This window comes from Mycteria americana, chromosome 2, assembly GCF_035582795.1.
Source record: "Mycteria americana isolate JAX WOST 10 ecotype Jacksonville Zoo and Gardens chromosome 2, USCA_MyAme_1.0, whole genome shotgun sequence".
NCBI lineage: Eukaryota > Metazoa > Chordata > Aves > Ciconiiformes > Ciconiidae > Mycteria > Mycteria americana.
Window position 1 is genome coordinate 104,291,268 of NC_134366.1, and position 18,255 is coordinate 104,309,522.

At 39.5% G+C, this 18,255-nt stretch overlaps 1 protein-coding gene across 1 annotated transcript in view; it reads right to left on the minus strand.

The window, feature by feature from the left end:
* Positions 1–5,577: 5,577 nt before the first annotated feature.
* Positions 5,578–18,255, minus strand: part of TERT (telomerase reverse transcriptase) — a 34,845-nt gene continuing 22,167 nt past the window's right edge. Inside the window, exons 10-16 of the mRNA XM_075495666.1 lie at positions 16,692–16,763; positions 14,606–14,791; positions 13,024–13,150; positions 12,635–12,696; positions 10,742–10,866; positions 10,244–10,381; positions 5,578–5,681 (exon numbers count right to left, since the gene is read on the minus strand). Coding sequence (XP_075351781.1) covers positions 5,578–5,681; positions 10,244–10,381; positions 10,742–10,866; positions 12,635–12,696; positions 13,024–13,150; positions 14,606–14,791; positions 16,692–16,763 — 814 coding nt within the window. The remainder of the gene's footprint in view (positions 5,682–10,243; positions 10,382–10,741; positions 10,867–12,634; positions 12,697–13,023; positions 13,151–14,605; positions 14,792–16,691; positions 16,764–18,255) is intronic.

Here is an 18,255-nt window from a genome sequence, read left to right on the forward strand (position 1 = left end):
ACACATTTTCCTGTACTTGCCTGCAGATCCTGGCCACTCTGCAGTGATGGGAGATGAGGATTCCTTTTGCCGAGATACTTCAGCAACCAGCAGCCTCTGAAAAAATATAGGGAAAGTATGTGAGGATAAGGTATGACAAAGCCTTTAGGCTGAGTAATTAAGAGAGTCAAGGAAAGAAGAGGAAGATTAAGGAAAACGGAGGCAATTTCAGTATTTAGCCTGGTGATAGGCTGCGCACTAGTAGGGCTTCCTAACGGGTAACAGGAATTTGGCCACACAGTGAAGATGAATGAGACCAACTCAAACTCTGCAGAGGAAAGGCAGTTACCTGACTCCCTGAAAGGGGCACAGGGGAAACTGCAAGCCTGGGAGGGAGGAGGGAATGATTTTTATCTTGCTGCTTAAGGAAAGAGCAGGGTAAAGAGAGAGAGGTTTTTGGGTTTTGGGGTTTTTTTTTTAGATTTTCCTTTTTTAGATTTAGTATTCCCCTCACACAGCTGCTGCTGCAACCTCCTATCCTGCAACTAGCCTGGACATTAAGACTCTCCTGGAGCAGTGATGGTACTAGGAACAGCGGCATCCAGTCTGCCACACTGGATCCACCGGAGGATCAAAAGCACACCATGCCTCTGCCTGCTGGAAGGAAATGCACGGGTAAACCGCCTGCGTGCATAGCAGTTGCCAGGCCAGAGCCTCCTGGCCCTTCTGCTATGAGGGATGAGTAGTATCACCCGCAAAACAGTTAAGTGCCTGGGCTCTGCATGTTTGTGTTTGAGAGCCATGGACTTGGCCAATGGTCTGCGTGATGATGTCCAGCAACTCCGCATGGTAGCCTGCCAACAGCCCCAGCCCTTCAAGTCAATAGAGGGGCCGGTACCCCAGCACGGAAACATAGCTTCTGTGAGCAGAAACCTCACAAGTCACAAAGGTACAAGCAAACTTCTTGATGTTCTGCAGCTGTGCACTGTAAAGGCTGTTGACAATGACACAGAAGATTTCAATTACCACTCTGGCTGTTGCAAATTAAATTTGAAAGGTTATGAGTAAAAAAGGCTTCCATAAAGAATGGATAATCAAAACACCCCCATATACTTGCAATTTTGAGCATATATTCATATAAGAGCTGTAAATACATAAATAAGAATTTTTAATTAACTAAAGCGTACACTCTATATTCATGTCTCTGACTACAGATAGCTAGATGTTCGTTAAAATCGTATATGCAACAGGTTTAAGTATTTGGTCAGAGGTCTGTTCTTAAAGAAAAGCACATCCAACTAATACAGACACAAGCTGAGAAAAGAATTAAACTACATATACAAAGCTTTCAAGTCTATAAATCTATCTCAAGTCACGGTCACGGCACTCACAGACTTATTGACTTTTGAGCTGCCCCTTCCCATTCACCAGAAGGGAGACTTCGTGGGTCGCTGGACACGCAGTTCAGCCTGGGACGGGACTCGGTGGAACTACAACTCACAGCAGGGAAATACAATAGCTGAAGTTACTGTTTAGCCGAAGTAGAAAATGTGTTGAGCAACTCCCACAGGCACGTTGCTTGTCTGTTCTCAGTGCACTTCTGATGTGACCTCTACTAAAACTCCTGTGCCAGAACTGTAGCCTTATTCCAGTAAAATCAGTGCTACAATCTTCCCCTCCCTATTCATATGAAGCATAGCATCTTACAGGCACTTTTTTCTCTTGAAAAGCATGACTGACTTTGTTACTTGAGTAAGCATGTGCATGCAAACGTGAAACTGAATCTGTGTCGAAGTCTTAACATACTAAGCACTTTCTACTTCTGCTCACTCTCCTCCCAATCTTTTCTCTGCATATCCCATCAGATCTTCTTTGCTATAATACTCTGCTGTGAACTCATACCGTTCGGACAGACAAGACTCTTCTAGAATTGTCTAGACTGTTAAGAACAGCCTGGATTATTTGGGGTAAATCTGTAAAGGACACAGACACAGGCATGGTGATGTTCAGCCTTAAGCAGAATCCATAGCCGTAAGACAAGAAGCTCAAGTACCTGTTAAAGGAAAAAGCCTCAGAAGGAGCATTGCAACAGCACTATAAATAAGGAAGCATCCAAATTATCATAAAACAATAAATAGAGAAAAGCTGCAGAGAGAAAAGTATATTCCTTCTGGAACACAGGCAGTTCCTTACATTGCAAAATTTGATACCTACCTCAAATTGAGACTCACAGTCCATAATCCCCTCCCAAAAGAAAGCAGTGGGGAGAAGGATGTGTTTGATGGATGCATGCAGATGCTACGATTTCCTCTAGAGGGGCTTCTGTCCAATTCCTCCCTTCCAGCCCTGCATAGAAACACTAAAAAACAATTTTCAGCCCTATCACTCTTCTTCCCCATATAAAGCCTCCAGCGCTGACTTGCACAGTGGGTTGCAACACTTGCAACATAGGTTGCACAGTGCAGTTACACTGAGTGGCTTGGCTCTCAAACTCTCTACTTGCCTGCTCCTAAATACTGAGACAATCTTAATCTTCCCCCAACCCTCAAATCTTTTGCAATTTTCCCAGCTTTCCCATGATTGCTGAAAATCCACATTACAGGTTCAGAATGCTCCTAAGCTAATACTTTTAATATTTCCAGTTATTCAATCCACCCAAATGTTTCCGGTCAGCAGTTGCTGTTTGACGTACTACCTTGCTACCGATTAAGTAGAAAATCTTTTACCACCATAATATATTGCACTATTTCTTTTGGAACAATTCCTTACAGAAGTAGGTTTATGAAATATTTCTACTTTCCCAACAGTATAAACACCTCATTTTAGAGCATTAAATCTATGCCACTGCTATGGTTAATCTATCCCTTACACATATGCTCACAGCATTTTTTTTCCAATTGTCATAAGCCACAGCAGCAAGTAAGTACAAGTTTCCAGTACAGACTGCCAGCTCTTCTTTAAGTTTCAAAATTCTCCATTTGCTAAAACACATACTAGTTTCAAGCCTTATTTTCACTTGCCTTCTTGAATGGAAGATATTTTTAAATGAAATAGTCTTCTCTTTTGATTTCTGCATTGTATTTGCATCTGTTTAAAAACAGCCCTCAGAAACAGCAGTTACAAGCATTACACTTTATGCATTTTTACAAAATTACACCTTCAACTGAGACCAGATGGGCAATTTTTATTATCACAGTATCCACTGTGATACAGCGCAGAAATGGGTTAATCCAGCCATCAATGAAGTTTACATTCTCAGCATTCTCCATGTTTGAGCATCCCGTGGAAGCCACGTAAAGAAGCAATGATGCTGGAAACAGGACCTGTTGTTCTGAGCCTCGAGGTGGAAACAGCTCCAGCCTTTTCTATAAGGGAGCTTGCTGAAAGACATTAAAAACTGCTGTCTTTAACATTAAAACACACGAAGTAAAACAAGGTATGTCTCAGCACACATGGAAAAGTCTAAGTTGAAAGGCTTAGAAGCAAATCTATCCATAACTACTATGTTCTTGGATGGGAGCAGAGAGGTTTTCTTCTAGTCCTCCCAAGCCCACCTATCTGCAATGCTTTCTGAAACACCGACCAGTTCAGCACAGTTCTTGCTCCAGTTTTCTACCCAGTTATCCAGGACACTCTTTTGATCACCCTGGAAGCTTGAAGCTTGGGAAGCTTGCCTTGGGACAGCTGTTCACTGCAGAAAGGCTCCCTGCTCTTCCCAGGGGCCCATCCTCCCCATATGGATTTGTGCTGCAGGACCCTGGCTCATGAGGTATCCTTTCAGGCTGCCCGACCCCTATTCCAGACCATTCTTTCAAAGCAGGCATGTTTGTTGGCTCTCAGGAAATGATGGGGCTCCTCTGCCTCATCCTCCTCTGAAGGTTCATGCAGAACACCAGGACGAAGTAAGCATGCATTCATCCCTACTGCTGCCCACCAGCACAGCCTTCTTCAACATGACACACAAAATGCACAGGGCCTGTACAGTAAGTGGTAGAGAGTCAAAATTTGTATCCCCCACAACTACTACAGCAGGAGAAGGGAAGAGAAGCAGGTAGGAAGGGATGCACAGCTGAAGAAAGTCTGGGTAAGGAGTGAACAGCCACAGGGAGGAACAGCTCCAGCTGAAGAGTAGGAAGTTCTCCAAGTGCTCAAGTCTCATCCCTGCCAAGGCCCTCGTTGGAGCATCTCGCTGCCTCTTCCTGCCACGTGATCCGATAAAATAAAGCTTCCTGCATCGTCAGGCCTCTCTTACGTGACGGTGTCCGTGTTGGTGTTTCCCCACACCAGTATCACCGCAGAACATTGAGGGGGATGGGAGTTTTTAAATGTTTGAGCTGCTGGCTGGGGAGCAACTGAGCTGTTCTTCATCTGTTCTCTACTCAAGTAGGAGCAATTGTTCTGTGGCTTTTTTTTTTATTTTATTTTATTTGTAACTGTGCCACTTTATAGAAAAAAACCCAACTGTATGAATGACACTATGTTTGACAGTTTGAACTGAGCTGTGCTCTTAATGGACACACTGCAATAGTGCAAACTGGCTTCTAGGAGCTGTGTTACTGATCTCTGTGTGGTGGTCTGTCATCCTTTGAAAACATCTACTGAGTAACATTGCCTACACTGTGTTTCACTCCAGCAAGATGTCCTCCATCCACTTTGATAAAACCTCCCAGCAACTGCTATTTAGCCTATAACAGAGACAGAAAAATCCTAATAAAATAGCCCTACATTAGACCAATGCAAATTCAACACACAAGCCTGGAAGACGAAAACAACCACATGGGCAGGTTTATCAGAGCAGCCACAGGGCAAAATTCAGCCCTGCACCACACGCAAGCACCAGGGCTAGACAGTACCCTCAGTAACATTATAGAGCCAAAGCTAAGCCTAAATAAAGAACAGGAAATGCAGATAGAAGAGTCATCTACTCAGTATATTATTTAATCAAGAGCTTTTGTTTTGTAGGTATAAATGCACCACCATCGTTCTATATCACTAAGTGTTCAAAACATATAAAACATACATTAAATATACCAGCTTTGGCATTGAAATTTTGGTATATATTAGTTACACTCTCCAAAGCAGAAAATCTCTAACTTGCATATCTTGCTAGGTAGTGCCATGACATGCATTTGCCCTGCGCAAGTTACTGTCTTTCAGGACATAACCCAGCTGGGTGGGATGTTGAAGATTACTATAAAATGAAGGTATTGGAGACAAGCACGCATTATTGCAATTAACCAGACAATTTATTATAAAACAGTCTGCAACACACAGAAGCAAAGAACATGCTGAAGAAACAACATGCTGAAACAAGAAAGTAGATCTATTTGTACAGAACATAGTTTAATGATGTCTTCATCAAGAAGATGGGAATTACTGAAGGAAACGAAGTCAATTACTTCAAATAGCCTGTGAATTTACAGGCAAACGCAAACAAGAAGGTATTAACAAAATTGTCTGCTCTTTTTAAGTCCTTGTGTGGTATCTGAGAAACAAACATGGAAATCTTCTGAGTAAAGTTTCTTTTGGTCCACTCTACCAAAATAAACTACGGAGAAAAGTCACCTAAAGAAAAATTATGAAATAAACCTCAGCCAGTTAGTCCAGGATAGCTTTGAAATCTTGACTAAGAGATGGTTCTGTCACCGTCTTCAGTAGTGCCATAGTATCCTTTGGGATCTTCCTGAATAGCTGCATCTTACCTATCAAAATATCAGAAACAATTCATTACTACTGCAAGTAACTAACAATTCTGTTTAAGGGAAAATGCTAATAAAGTAGTAAAATCAGTAATAGCTGAATCCAATTCAAAGTTGAAACACCTGGAATATGGGGATAAAAAAGCTATAATAAAATATGCTACTATTCTTCCACCCTTAAATCAGGCTAATAAATAAAAAGGTTAAAAATATTATCTTAAAATATTAACAAACTAAGAAAACCAAGGAGCAAACTCCTCCTACTATGTCCTTGTAACATTTCTCTGTTTGGATTTGAGAATTTTTAAATTTTTTGAAAAGTGTAAGTCCATTTATTCAATAACTGTATCTGCCAAAAAAGGCCTTCTGTCAAAGCATAGTTACTTTGAAAGATCCTATTTTAAGCAATGCTAAGGACAAAGGACAGGTCCTTATCTGGTTGCTAATGTTTACCTACAGCAGGAAGGTATTCCCAGACTGTTTCTTTTCTCCTCTACTTTCAGATATGACATCAAAGTAGCCTATTCTTGGAACTGACACATACAAAAAGATTTAAAAAAAAAAAAAAGAAATCACATGGAAAATGCACCTTTTGCTATAACACTGCCAACAGCAATTCTCTCTGCTGTGTTTCCTTGTAAGAGAAGAGAGGCTAACTGGAAAGCCACTCTTAAGATAGAAAATTCTGGAGACTAAACGAGGCTCTTAAATCAGGAATGAAATTTTTATAAGAGGACATAACAGTTTTGAAACACAGGTCATTGAGTCTATCATCAACAGAATTATAGACAATAAAAAGGACTTTTTAAGGATTAGGAAGAACATGTAAAATCCTAGCAACAGTTTAAGTCCGTTACCTAAACAAGAGTTGGCAAAATTGTCAATGGTGCAGAAAGGCAGAAATGCTCAATAAACATTTGTTCTGTATTTGGAAAGGAGACAGATGATGTATTTATATCTTATCATGATAAGGAAAGACTCTTGCTCCTTTGCCCACTGGTAATAATAGGAGGGATGTTAAACAGTAACTATGTTTTAAATACTTAACTCTGAAGAATGACAACAACTTGCACTGACAAGCCCCTGATGTTGATATTTAACAGGTTTTGGAATACTGGGAAGAACCTCCTCCCCAAAACCTATGAGGTTGCGATCGATTCCCATGGAGAGTAATGGAAAGGCATGTGCAGGGACACAAGAAAAAAAATTAAGTTCATATCAATTCCTGTCAACAACATGATCTTACAGGGGTACTAGGTTTTATACAGCCGCTACAAACTCCAAAATGACAACAAAAAGTGTAGTAGTTAAGTCAGCACAGGCACTATTACCAGCCTTGGTTATCTCTGTGCCATATAGAGATACTGAGCTAACTTTACAGGAACACACTTGAGAACCAGTGACTTCCCTGTCACAGCTACTCTGACATCCACACTTGCTACCTGATTTCCAGAAGTAAGACAGAACTTCAAATACAGTGTTTAAAATTAGCTGCAGTATCTCCACATAATGCTCAGCTCTGTGGTAACCTTCTCTACAGCATGATGTTCTGATTACAATAACATTACCCAGGAAAGAGTCTGATGCAGGCCAAACAAAACTAACTTATAAGACTGAACAGAAAACTATCTATCATTGTCTCTTTAAATGGATTTTAGTGAGTTCCTGCAGGATCAGGAGACTTAGTATCTTACTAAATTTGGAAGAAAATACAAATATAAACATCACGTACAATCAGGTGACTGAAAAATAGCCTTTACCTATGATCAGACATCTCGGAGACATGGAGATAATGATGCACATTCACACCAAGGGTATGCATATAACTTATCAGTACAGATCACAAGATGTCTTTGTACAGCTTTACAGTACCAGCACACTGATGCCTCACCTTCCCTCCTGCTCAGCCCCTAGGTTGTACATCTGGTACCTTCTCAGCTCCTTTTCAAAAACAGTTTGAAATGATTTTTAAAGCCTCAACCAATTCTTAAAGGAAGGAGAAAGGCAGGTGGGAAGCAAATATACATGCAGTCAAAGCACCTCTCAAAATTACAGTCACTGGTAAGTATTCAAGTTGCACGACAAGCTGATCCCAAACAGCTACCCTCCTGCCAAATTACCTAGTCGATGTTTTGGTGGCTTTCCATAAAAAACAGCAACTACAGAAGTGCTCCACCAACTATTGTATCAACCTTGCAGCACAGGTGGAACAAGGCTAGTGGAAGTACAGGTAAGATTTCAGGGGGCTATAAGAAAATGGAGATCTCAGAGATGGCATTCAAGTTACTTGGGCTCCAGTGATCTGCTGACCAATCACAGCAAAAGCTTCCATCTTAGAAGTTTCACAGTAAAAACAAGTCACAGCCTGCTAATTGTTTAGGCAGCCATTAAACAAAAATCTCTGAACCCTTGATCTTTCAGCAGTGTACTTGAAGTCTCAGATATGTCCAAAAGAAACTGGGCCTTGTAGATAAAAAGAGGGAGTTGTCTTTTTACAGTTGTCTTTTTACATCCATCACATTATGGATGTGAAGAACAGATTCTGCTTCAGAGAAGGCAAGATTTATGAAAGAATAGCTGGAAATTACTCTTTTCAAGAGAACATCACCACTAATTTTCTACTTGCCTTTGGAGTTTTCCTGCGCCACCCCCACAATACTCAGCAAGTACAACATCAATAGTTCTCCCCAGGAATTTAGGAAACCAGGTTATTCCATTTCTGCAAGGGCAATTCTCACTGCCAGAGAAGCCAACTGATAGATGGTCAGCTTTCCCTTCTTGGGTTAGAAACTGTGCATACAGAGTTAGGCCTGGACCACACGCAAGTTTTGGGTCAGTATTGTGGTTAGGCAGGGGGCTGTACGGGTACAGCAGAAGGAACCTAACTACAATCATTATTCAAACTAGGAAAATTCCACCTTTATTTCCCAGCCCATTTTCCCTGGTATCTGTGGTGGTGTGATTTTGTAGACAGCAGAGACCTCTTTTACGGCAGATGCACACACCCATGGAAGATGAGATTCTGCTGAACAATAAAGCTGCCTGGGGCTGCACCTCCACCCTGAACGTACTGTCAGATTCAACAGCAGAGCATGCACAGAGAAGGATGGGGGAGCTTTGGCTTGGATTGTGGTCTGCCACTCAAAGATCCCAAGAGCAAAACCTTCAGCATTACAGATGAAAACCTCAGATGTGCTCTATCTGGATCTTAGAGAAGTGACACAGCTCCCAGAGAAGCTATTATCCTACTGGGCGTGACTACTGCCTTCTCTGCTCAGTTCTTCAGTTTCTGTCCTCTCCAAGTGAAGCAAGCAGCCATCCCTTCCCTTCCCGGAGGCAGGCCTACTTCCCCTGGTACTTCTAGAAGGGCTGAACAGAACTGGCTTCTCAGCAGCAGTGATCAGGCATGGTGCCTCTGATTTTGGTGTCAGTGAGTAACTCAGAGAAAGAGCCTCCATGGGAGAGGCTGCTGGAGTTCTGCTCCATACAGAAAGTCCATAGCTGTCAGGAACGTGCCTCGTGCAATCCCAACCATCAGTTTGTTTCCTGTAAATGTTTAAGTGTCTTCTTTGATACATTCACACTGCACCACCAAAAACTCAGACTGTTTGCACTCAGGCATTGCTGCAAGCCTTTGATATGGGAAGGAAATGCTTACTTCCAAAAGCAGAACTGCTCTCTTTTTGGGGCACTGAGCCTCAGCACAGGTATCAAGGGAAGCTTGTGATATGTTTCAAAACGAATAGGGGTTATTCTGGAACCAGACTGAAGAATTTCTCAGTATTGTACAATAAAACCACCCGAGTAATGACTCATTCAGAGTGAGAATTACAGAGTCAGAGTTGAGAGTCTGGCCTTCACTGCAGCTAAATTCAACAGTACTGACTGCTTCAGAAAAACCTACTGCTGTTCACTTTTAACATCTTAGAACTGAAAAGTCTATTATTTCTGTGGCTGGCCTGGGGACAACTGGTCAAAGAGAGAGCTCCCCAGAGGCCAGGTACACAGACAGCTTCTTTCGCTGAGTAAGAGAGATTTGTCAGCACCACTCCACTCTATTACAATACAGCATATGCAGCGCAGCAAGTGCTTCTGTTTCAAAGTGACCCCAGTGACACTTTTTTTGGTAAGAGTTTACATTGCAGGAAAACTTATTTAGTTGCCAGTTAATCTACATTTTTAAAAATAGAAAACTGAGCATTCATATTTCATTTAGTTAAACCTGCTGAGAATGCTTATTTGATTAACCCAATCTTATTAAGCTTTCTGACCTGTACAAACTTATTGAGTGCCAAGTATCAATAGCTGTCCCTTAAGAACAAGGCTCTAGAACATGCAGTGCTGAAAAACATACCATTTTAGTTTGCCTACTTATACTTAGTAAATGTGATTAAAATCAGAAAGCTCATTAATGTACATTTTAGAACAACACTTTATGATAAGAAGAGTTTAAAAAATCTTAGATTAGAAAAAATCATTAGAAATCATTAGAAAAAAAATCATTAGATTCCAAGTTTTATTACAAATAACCATATTTCAAAGTGTAAAAATAATCGAATACTTACAGATTTTCAGGGGCTTAAGCAGGCATTTGTAAACAACTTTGTGGTTTGCCAGTTTGACAGTGAAGGCATGGTAGCAGAGCCATTCTGCTGCCTCAGAAGGGAACACGCCAGATGCACCTTTGTTACCTAAAGCAATCCCTAGAGACAGAACAGGAAAATAATGTCACTGAAAATGATGAGCATTAAGAAGTATGTCTGACCTCTCCTCTCTATAAAATCACTCCAAGATTTTTTAGTAAAAACCTATGTAGTCAATGAAGTCTCCTATGTCAGCGGAGGACTAAAAACTAAAACCTGAGACATTTTAGTATCTTCAGGAAATTGAGTTTAAAAAAAAAAGTGCACTGTGATTCCTATCATGCACTCCATATTTTTCATTCTTGATCTTCATCTCAAGATGACATGATCTGACTGCACATTCAAGACAGATTATTTGTCAAAAAAAAAAAAAAACCCCAAACCCAAACATGCTACTTCATTGCCATTAACATACTATACCTGCGTTTTTTGCTTTCAGGATAGCATAGCAGCATGATGCAGTCTCAGAGATGATCCTTAGGAAGAAATAAGGATTGTTTCTAACTTGCTGGTTGAATGGAAGTTGGAGAACACAGGCGTGGAACCTGTTCACAAAACCAGCCTATTTAATCACAAGTCATTTGCAATTTCAAGTGAAACTATGATTACATACCTGAGGCACTATACAACATTTAAAAGCACCCAACAGTCTTTAGCTATATCAACACTGTTAGCATACAACACCTCTCCTATATATACACATCCCCGGAGTGTTAGACACATATCACGTTTTTTGTAAATTCTGTGCTAAAAGGAGATCTTGAAGCCATCTGCCTTGGTAACAGAATACTCTTCTGAGGACGACGACTACCTTATGTGCAGGGAAAGTTAAACTACACATCCTCACCCATGCCATATCGCAGACCACGCAGCCAGAGAACACCCACATGAGAGAGTGCGAGAGGAAGAAAAAACAAAACAAAACACAACCCCACAACAAATTTGGTTGTTCAGGAAAACAGACCTCCAAATGACGTAGTATTCCACAGACCAGGATCCCCACTCTTTTGTCTATTTGGAAGCCAATTCTATGGAAATTACTTGTATTGTATGCTCCCTTACACCTCTGTTTGGACATATTTTAAAACTGCTGGCTCTTTTTTATTTTTCTTTTTTTTTTTTTCTTCAGACTCTGCCATTATAATGCTGCTTATGCTGAGTATAGTCAACAATTACAATGCTGACTTTTAATTACTCAACAATGTATATACTTGTTTATTAAATTAACCCAGCATAAGCATAATCACTTCAAGAAATTCTGAAATTTTAAAATATTTAAAGGATAAACATAATTACCACACTGCATCACTGAGCTCTGGGCTGAATTAACCTGACATGCTGTTAGCATGGTGGACAGTTTTTTAAAGGTACTCTAGCATAAAGACCTTTGTTAGAGTGTTACCATAAAAGCAAACAGAAGTAACTAAGTAATAATGTCCAACATCAGAGAAAAAATGCAAGTCACTCACAACACAAAGTCTAAGAGTTTGACACATCAGTGCTGTACTAGACAAGCCCAGGTACACTTCTTGGACACAAGAATGATACAAGGTGAATATGGACCAAGCTGAATTTAGGAACAAAACTAAAATGTCACTTCCTAACAAGTATAAGCCTAGCAAAAGAGCAACACCTGATTTATGTAAAGAGGAAAGCATCTCTTATACCTTTTTTGCGTTAAAACAATAAATGAACAATTGCTTGGTGCTGCCAATCATTCAAGGTTTTCAATGCACAGAAATCAGTATTTTCTCCCAACCTGCTTATCAGTTTTGATTTTTTTTCCTTTATCCTTGTTTAAAACATTCACTTCCTCTGCTGGTCAAGAACAGCTCACAAAAACCAACAAGATATTACCAGCTAAGGAGCAATTAAGTCATTATCAGCAGCTAAGAAACTGCAATTAACTTGGTAGAATGAAACCTCACTTAAGGCAAAGTTATACAGGTCAAAGTTCTATATAATTTTAATAGATACAAAGTTCTAAATATAAACTGGTTAATAAGTGAAAAGGCTTCTCATCATCCTCAGGCAGCAAAACAGACTGCTTTTCTTGAGGTCAGCTGTCAATATCCACCGAAAATGAAAATCCATTTAGTGAAGTGTCACTTAAACACACACATCAATATAATCCTATATCCTGAATCTAACAATATTACGTAAGAACAGTGTTGAAACAAGAATAACGTGACTTACTACTGACATTTATCACTTCACATTTTTATGGCATACTTTCTCCTAATCCGTAGCTCCTCCATGTGTCAAGAAAGAATAATGAAATACTCAGATTCACTGCAGAAGACAGTGACCTACCTGTAAGCCTGAAGTAAAAATATCTTGTAGATGTTAATGAAAACTGTTCTAAGGCTGTTGATCTAGAACAGAACAGAAATAGAGCTATAGGAAGATTTTAGTGTCACGATATGATTTGTTCAAGTTCAATAGCACAAGATGATTTAGAGATCTAGAGAAAAAAAAACATTTGATGCTAAAATTCAAAGACTTCTATTATATACCTAAGTAACAATATTTTGAAGGTTGAGTTCTGGAAGGTGCTGAGACCCCACATTTTAGTTGATGTCGACATTTCCAAGTTATGTGTATGACCTCTAAAAATCAACTCTTATGTTAGAACTCAAAGCAGTTTTAATGCTCTTATCACTAATCACAATATTTCCAAACATCCATTTCCATATTCCCACCTGTAAATCAAGAAATAAACAATGGCATTTCAGTTTGAGGACTGTAATTAATTTGTATTTCATGTTTTTCCCAGCTGTTCTACTTGAATTGAAGGAAAGACTTGATCTGATAGAAGTACAGGTATAACTAGAAAAAAAAAAAAAAAGAAAGTAGTTAAACAAACTCCATGGGCTAACAGACTAAATTAAATTCTGTAATGTAAGCCTCATTTAACTTCTCATGTTACAGAGATTGCCTGCTAATCAATGAGACAGTAGGTAAAAGATGACTATAAATTCAATTTAGAAACAGACTGGACATTGTGGCATTAAGGCTATTAGCTAAGGAACGACTTCAATACCTCAGGGCTGAGTAATTCACCCTGCTAAAAAAAACAAACCAATAATCTTAAACACAAACTGGATGTATTTCTAAAACACATTGTCTAGCCAGACCATTATTAATGACTCCAGTGACAACCAGGTTATACTCTGTGATCCATGCAATGCAGGAGCTTAGGCTGGAAGCCACCTCAGTTCACCCTGGTGTTCCAGTTACTTAAGTGAAGCTTATCAAAAGCAAGGTGGCCCTTGTAACAAACACCCTCAGCATTCGGATTAGTGTCTCCCAGACCAGTAGCACCAATGCCTTCATCAACATAAACTGTTTCTTTTAGAAATACAGCTAATGAATAAATCTCTTTGGCTGTTGATTTTAGTCCTCTGTTGTTACAGAAAATCATGTCATATAAATTCATTTCCTAAACTGACCAAGCTTTTCTGTTTTGGAAGACTACTGAAGAACTTCACCACACTGGTGATGGAAAACCTCCTAATTTCCCACTTAAATTTATGCATGGGCTGTGTATACTCAATATGGTTAATATTACAGCAATATTATCCTTCAGTTTAAACAGTTCTTTCTTGTTAATCTTTAACAAATTGTCTAATGCCATCTCTAGGAGTCCATGTAAAGGGTCTGTAGAGCTTTTCAGTAGGATACATTGTCCCGTCCTGAGCTCTATGCCACTTCAGACTGCTTTGTGTATACAGCCAAGGTTGCTAGTTTAAAGAGAGGTTACTTCTCCCCGACACTACCATCTGAAGTGTACCAGAGAGAACACCTCTGATGTTGAAAGGATTACTAGTCCCTCAAGTCTATACAATATTAATCCTAATCTGTAGTTCATGTAATACTTACTGCTTCTTCTAGGAAGGTACAAAAAATTAATTTCAGAACAATAAATGTAGTTACATGATATCAGGTACAATACAGTCCATAAATGGTGAAAGAAGCTGAACTGAGGTGATTGAATAAACTTTCTCAGAACCATATAGCCACCATACAGTATCTGACTTCTGGTCACTAGTGACCTGTGCCGCATTCAATAGTGTTAATGGTATGTACATTCCACCAGGATGGAATGAACAAAATAGCAGGCCGCACAGCAGAATAAAATGTTTAAATTACAGTAGCAGAAACAGAATTGTAAAATCTGTTTTGCAGTTAATTCAACTACACCATTCACAAGACACCCTTGTGCTTCTCACACTGTGTACTATATACTGTAAAGCTGACACTGGAGTATACAACTCTATTTACCTGGAGTAATCGCAGTAAACCTCAAGCGTCTGTATATCTAATAACAAACCACACCACGGGATCAAACGACAATCTGGCAGCTGTTTAAATTTGGAACATCCTGGGATATCATCAACAGGAAAATTCACGACTGTCTTATTGGGGTTTATTAAAAAGCCATACTCAGGAATACCTGTTGCTAGAGTCCTAAAACAGATATAAACAGTTAGCCTAACTCCCCCTGCAAAAGCAAACAAAAAACTGCACCATGCTGCAAGACACATATGATCTTGCACAAAAGGACAGAAACCAAAGAATAAAGGGAACCACGGCCAACTCTTTAGGTTAAGGAACACAGCTAGAAATAAACAAAACTGAAGATATTAGAAGTAAATACATAAAATAAATAAACAAACTTAAGGATATGAGGATAATGGAGAAAAACGTTTACAAATCAATGCAAATTAAGAACTTAAGCCATGAAACATTTGAGACAGGCTGCATAAACCACACTCACAGAAACCACTGAGATCAAAATCACTGGAAAAAGACAGATGAAGAGTTATTGTTTTTGAAAATTAACAAAAACAAGGAGAATCCACATAACGGGAACCTCATTTATCTGACTAAAAGCTTTGAACTTTCTCCACAAAGTTTTCCCTAAGGATGTTTTCATTGCCAGAATGCCTGCTGATTACCTACTACACATTGGATCAGTGGTGGCATCTCATGGACAAGCAGCAGTTTGTCTTACTTGGCAATGTATTTGTGTGCAGGCTTCATTCTTTTAAAGGGCGAGAGGAAGAGGTAGGCTGTTCTTCTTGGGGAGTAATAGTTATAACACTGTCTCCTCAAAATTAATTTCTTGAGTCCCCCAGTTCTAATACTACGTTAGAAAAAACTGTTATGACGCCATTTGTGGCAAAGAGTTCATAGGATCTGTAAGCAGTTCTGGAAAAGTTGCCCAGAAGAGGCTAGCTACTTGTCCACAGAACATCAACACAGCTGATGCAGAAGTTGATATAGAACAAAGACGCCGATAACTTCAAAGGGCAAGTAGGACAATATCTGCTATGCTACTGCAAGTAACACTATACTGAAAAGATGTTATACAGATTAATAGCTTGAGGCATCCGCAGCCCCTTAGTCTGACTTATCATTTCCAGAACTGTAAATCCGCACATCCCTAGAAATTTCATTCTGTTCTGATAAGGAAATGAGGACAAATGAAGTCTTCAAAGTACACTATCCACTATTTAGTACAATTTATGTACTATTTAGTATTTCAAACTGCACTTAATTGATTTCCCCATCACCTTTCAGGCTCACAACAGAGCTGCATCTTTCTGACTATTGAAAAGCACGATGCAACTGACTGCATTGCAGATGCTAAGCTTTTCTTCAAGACCTCTCCTTTGGATCCTTAAAACTGGCTTGGCATCAGCCTTGTAACAAACTCTTCTTGGATACTGACTGTACATTCATATCCACGGTAAGCAGGAACCCCTTTTGGGGTCCAATTTTAAAAAAAAAGGTAGTTCTGAAGCACTCTAAAGAATTACTGTTTGAAAACTTCTGTGTGAGCTGCATGCTGCCATGCTATCAGTATCTTCAAATACTCACCCCAGAATATTAATGACCAGAAAATTCTTAGCAATAGTGGATCAGAGAAAAGTTGCATTCTTTCCCTGGGAATAGAAGGTAGCAGCACACCCACCCGATAAAAACATTTTAAGCATGTAATTAAGACATCTTAAAAATTTGAGGGAAAATGGTCTTAAAAGACAACTGTCAGCTGCTTTGGTTAGTCTGCACTACTAATTGCTGCTAGAACCTCCATCCAGGTCAGTAGCTAGGTCCCTAATTTAAACTTCAGCAGGAATCCCCCACCATCTGAGCTGCAACAGATTGTTAGTTGGCCATCAAGAATGTAGCTATTAGGATTCTTCCCAGGCACAGGCTACCAGCAAGGACTCCAAAACAGCCCTTGAGTATTAACCCATAAAACAAATATACCTATATGTACAAGCGTGTATAAAGATGAAAAAGAATGACCTAAAAGGTGTTCATGTTTATTACTTTGAAGACTATGTCTTTAATAGCATACCTTAGAAAAATTCTTGCCTGCATTAAATGTGGCGTAACCAGCAAAAAGTCGTCAATGAGACGTATTAGGACTCTGTAATCAAGAAGAAACTGATGTTAGATTTTTTTTATATGTAATCCTTTCAAATTTTTTGTTATACTCTTCAGAGCAACAACGTGCCCATTTTAATTCACGAGAAGGTAGAGGCAAATATGATCTCCAAATCGAGTCTCGAAGAAATTCTCAGTTCTGCTTCTTTCCTAAAAATAAATGAAAAAAAAAAAAAAAATAAGAAAGCAAAGGGGCTGGCTACATGAAACATGACAGGAATTTACAGCACACAAACTACTCCACAGTAGCTTCCTGGATGCAGGGTTCTACACTTTACCAAGGGAGAATTTGAAGTATCTTAATCCACAAGACAAGGAAAGGAGGTGTAATACCAGGTACACAAGCAGATACCAGACTCTTGATGTATATCTTCGTTTACCATGTAATAACTTGTTTGTGAAGCTATAACTTGAATGTAAAACAGACTATCATCTACCACTGTAAAGGCTGGAATTTTCTTTTTCAACAGAATTCAGGCCCCAAGCATGCCCATATTTTTCTGGTAAAGCCTAGTAGATCATAGAGAGGAAGCTCTGGAGATGATCTTGTCCAGTCTCCTCTTCAAAGCAGGAGCATTGCCATCACTATGATCAGATCAGCTGCACCTTTGCCTAGCCAAGTCAATAGCCAGGTTATTTTTTTGACTTAGAGGCCAAATGAAACTATCAAAATCATTCAACAGACACCTAAGTAACATTCTAAAACTCTATATAAAAACATCTGCTACATTAAAGGGTGCATTCTTCTGAATCAGTTTCATAGTTTCAGTATGTAGAAACAACATCCTTTGAAAGCAAAAGATAGCTGTTTAGACTCATATTATCACAGCATCCTAAAGCCTATAAGAAGAACTCTACTACTTGTGTAGGGAAATGTTTAAAATTCTAAGACTTTCCATTACCCAGTGAGCCTCCCAAGAAGAGACATCAGACAGATGCACTTATCTGGAGTACTCCTACACACTTCTTAGTTTCTCTTTTCTTTCTTAGGACGGAATTCACAGCAATGGAGGGAGATGTGTGAACATCTAAAGACCCTAATCTGGGATTCAGCTGGGGATCAGTTCATATGGAGGTAAAAGGGACCTTGAAGTTTTTCCAGATAATAAAGAAGCAGAGCTTTTATCAGGCTAGCTTTCTGTCGGGCTCCTAAGAAGCAAGCACGAGCAGGGCACAAAGACTTAGAAGATGTACCAAGAGCCACACAGGGCTTCAAACAAGAACCAACATGCCTTGTAAAAAATCTGCAGTAAAGCTGTGATCTTGATAAAATGTTAAGATTTACAGACGGTGAATTGGAAAACCCTCAGGCAGAAGCCTGGAGTATCAGAAAGCCTGTAACAAACATCCCAACTTGTTTGAGGACAAAAGACCACAGATGTTGTGGAAATGAGTGTGGGAGAACCATAAACTTCTTAGATGTACAAGAAGAGCCTGTCAGACTCTTTACAGCATCCCTAAATACTGTGCTCTTT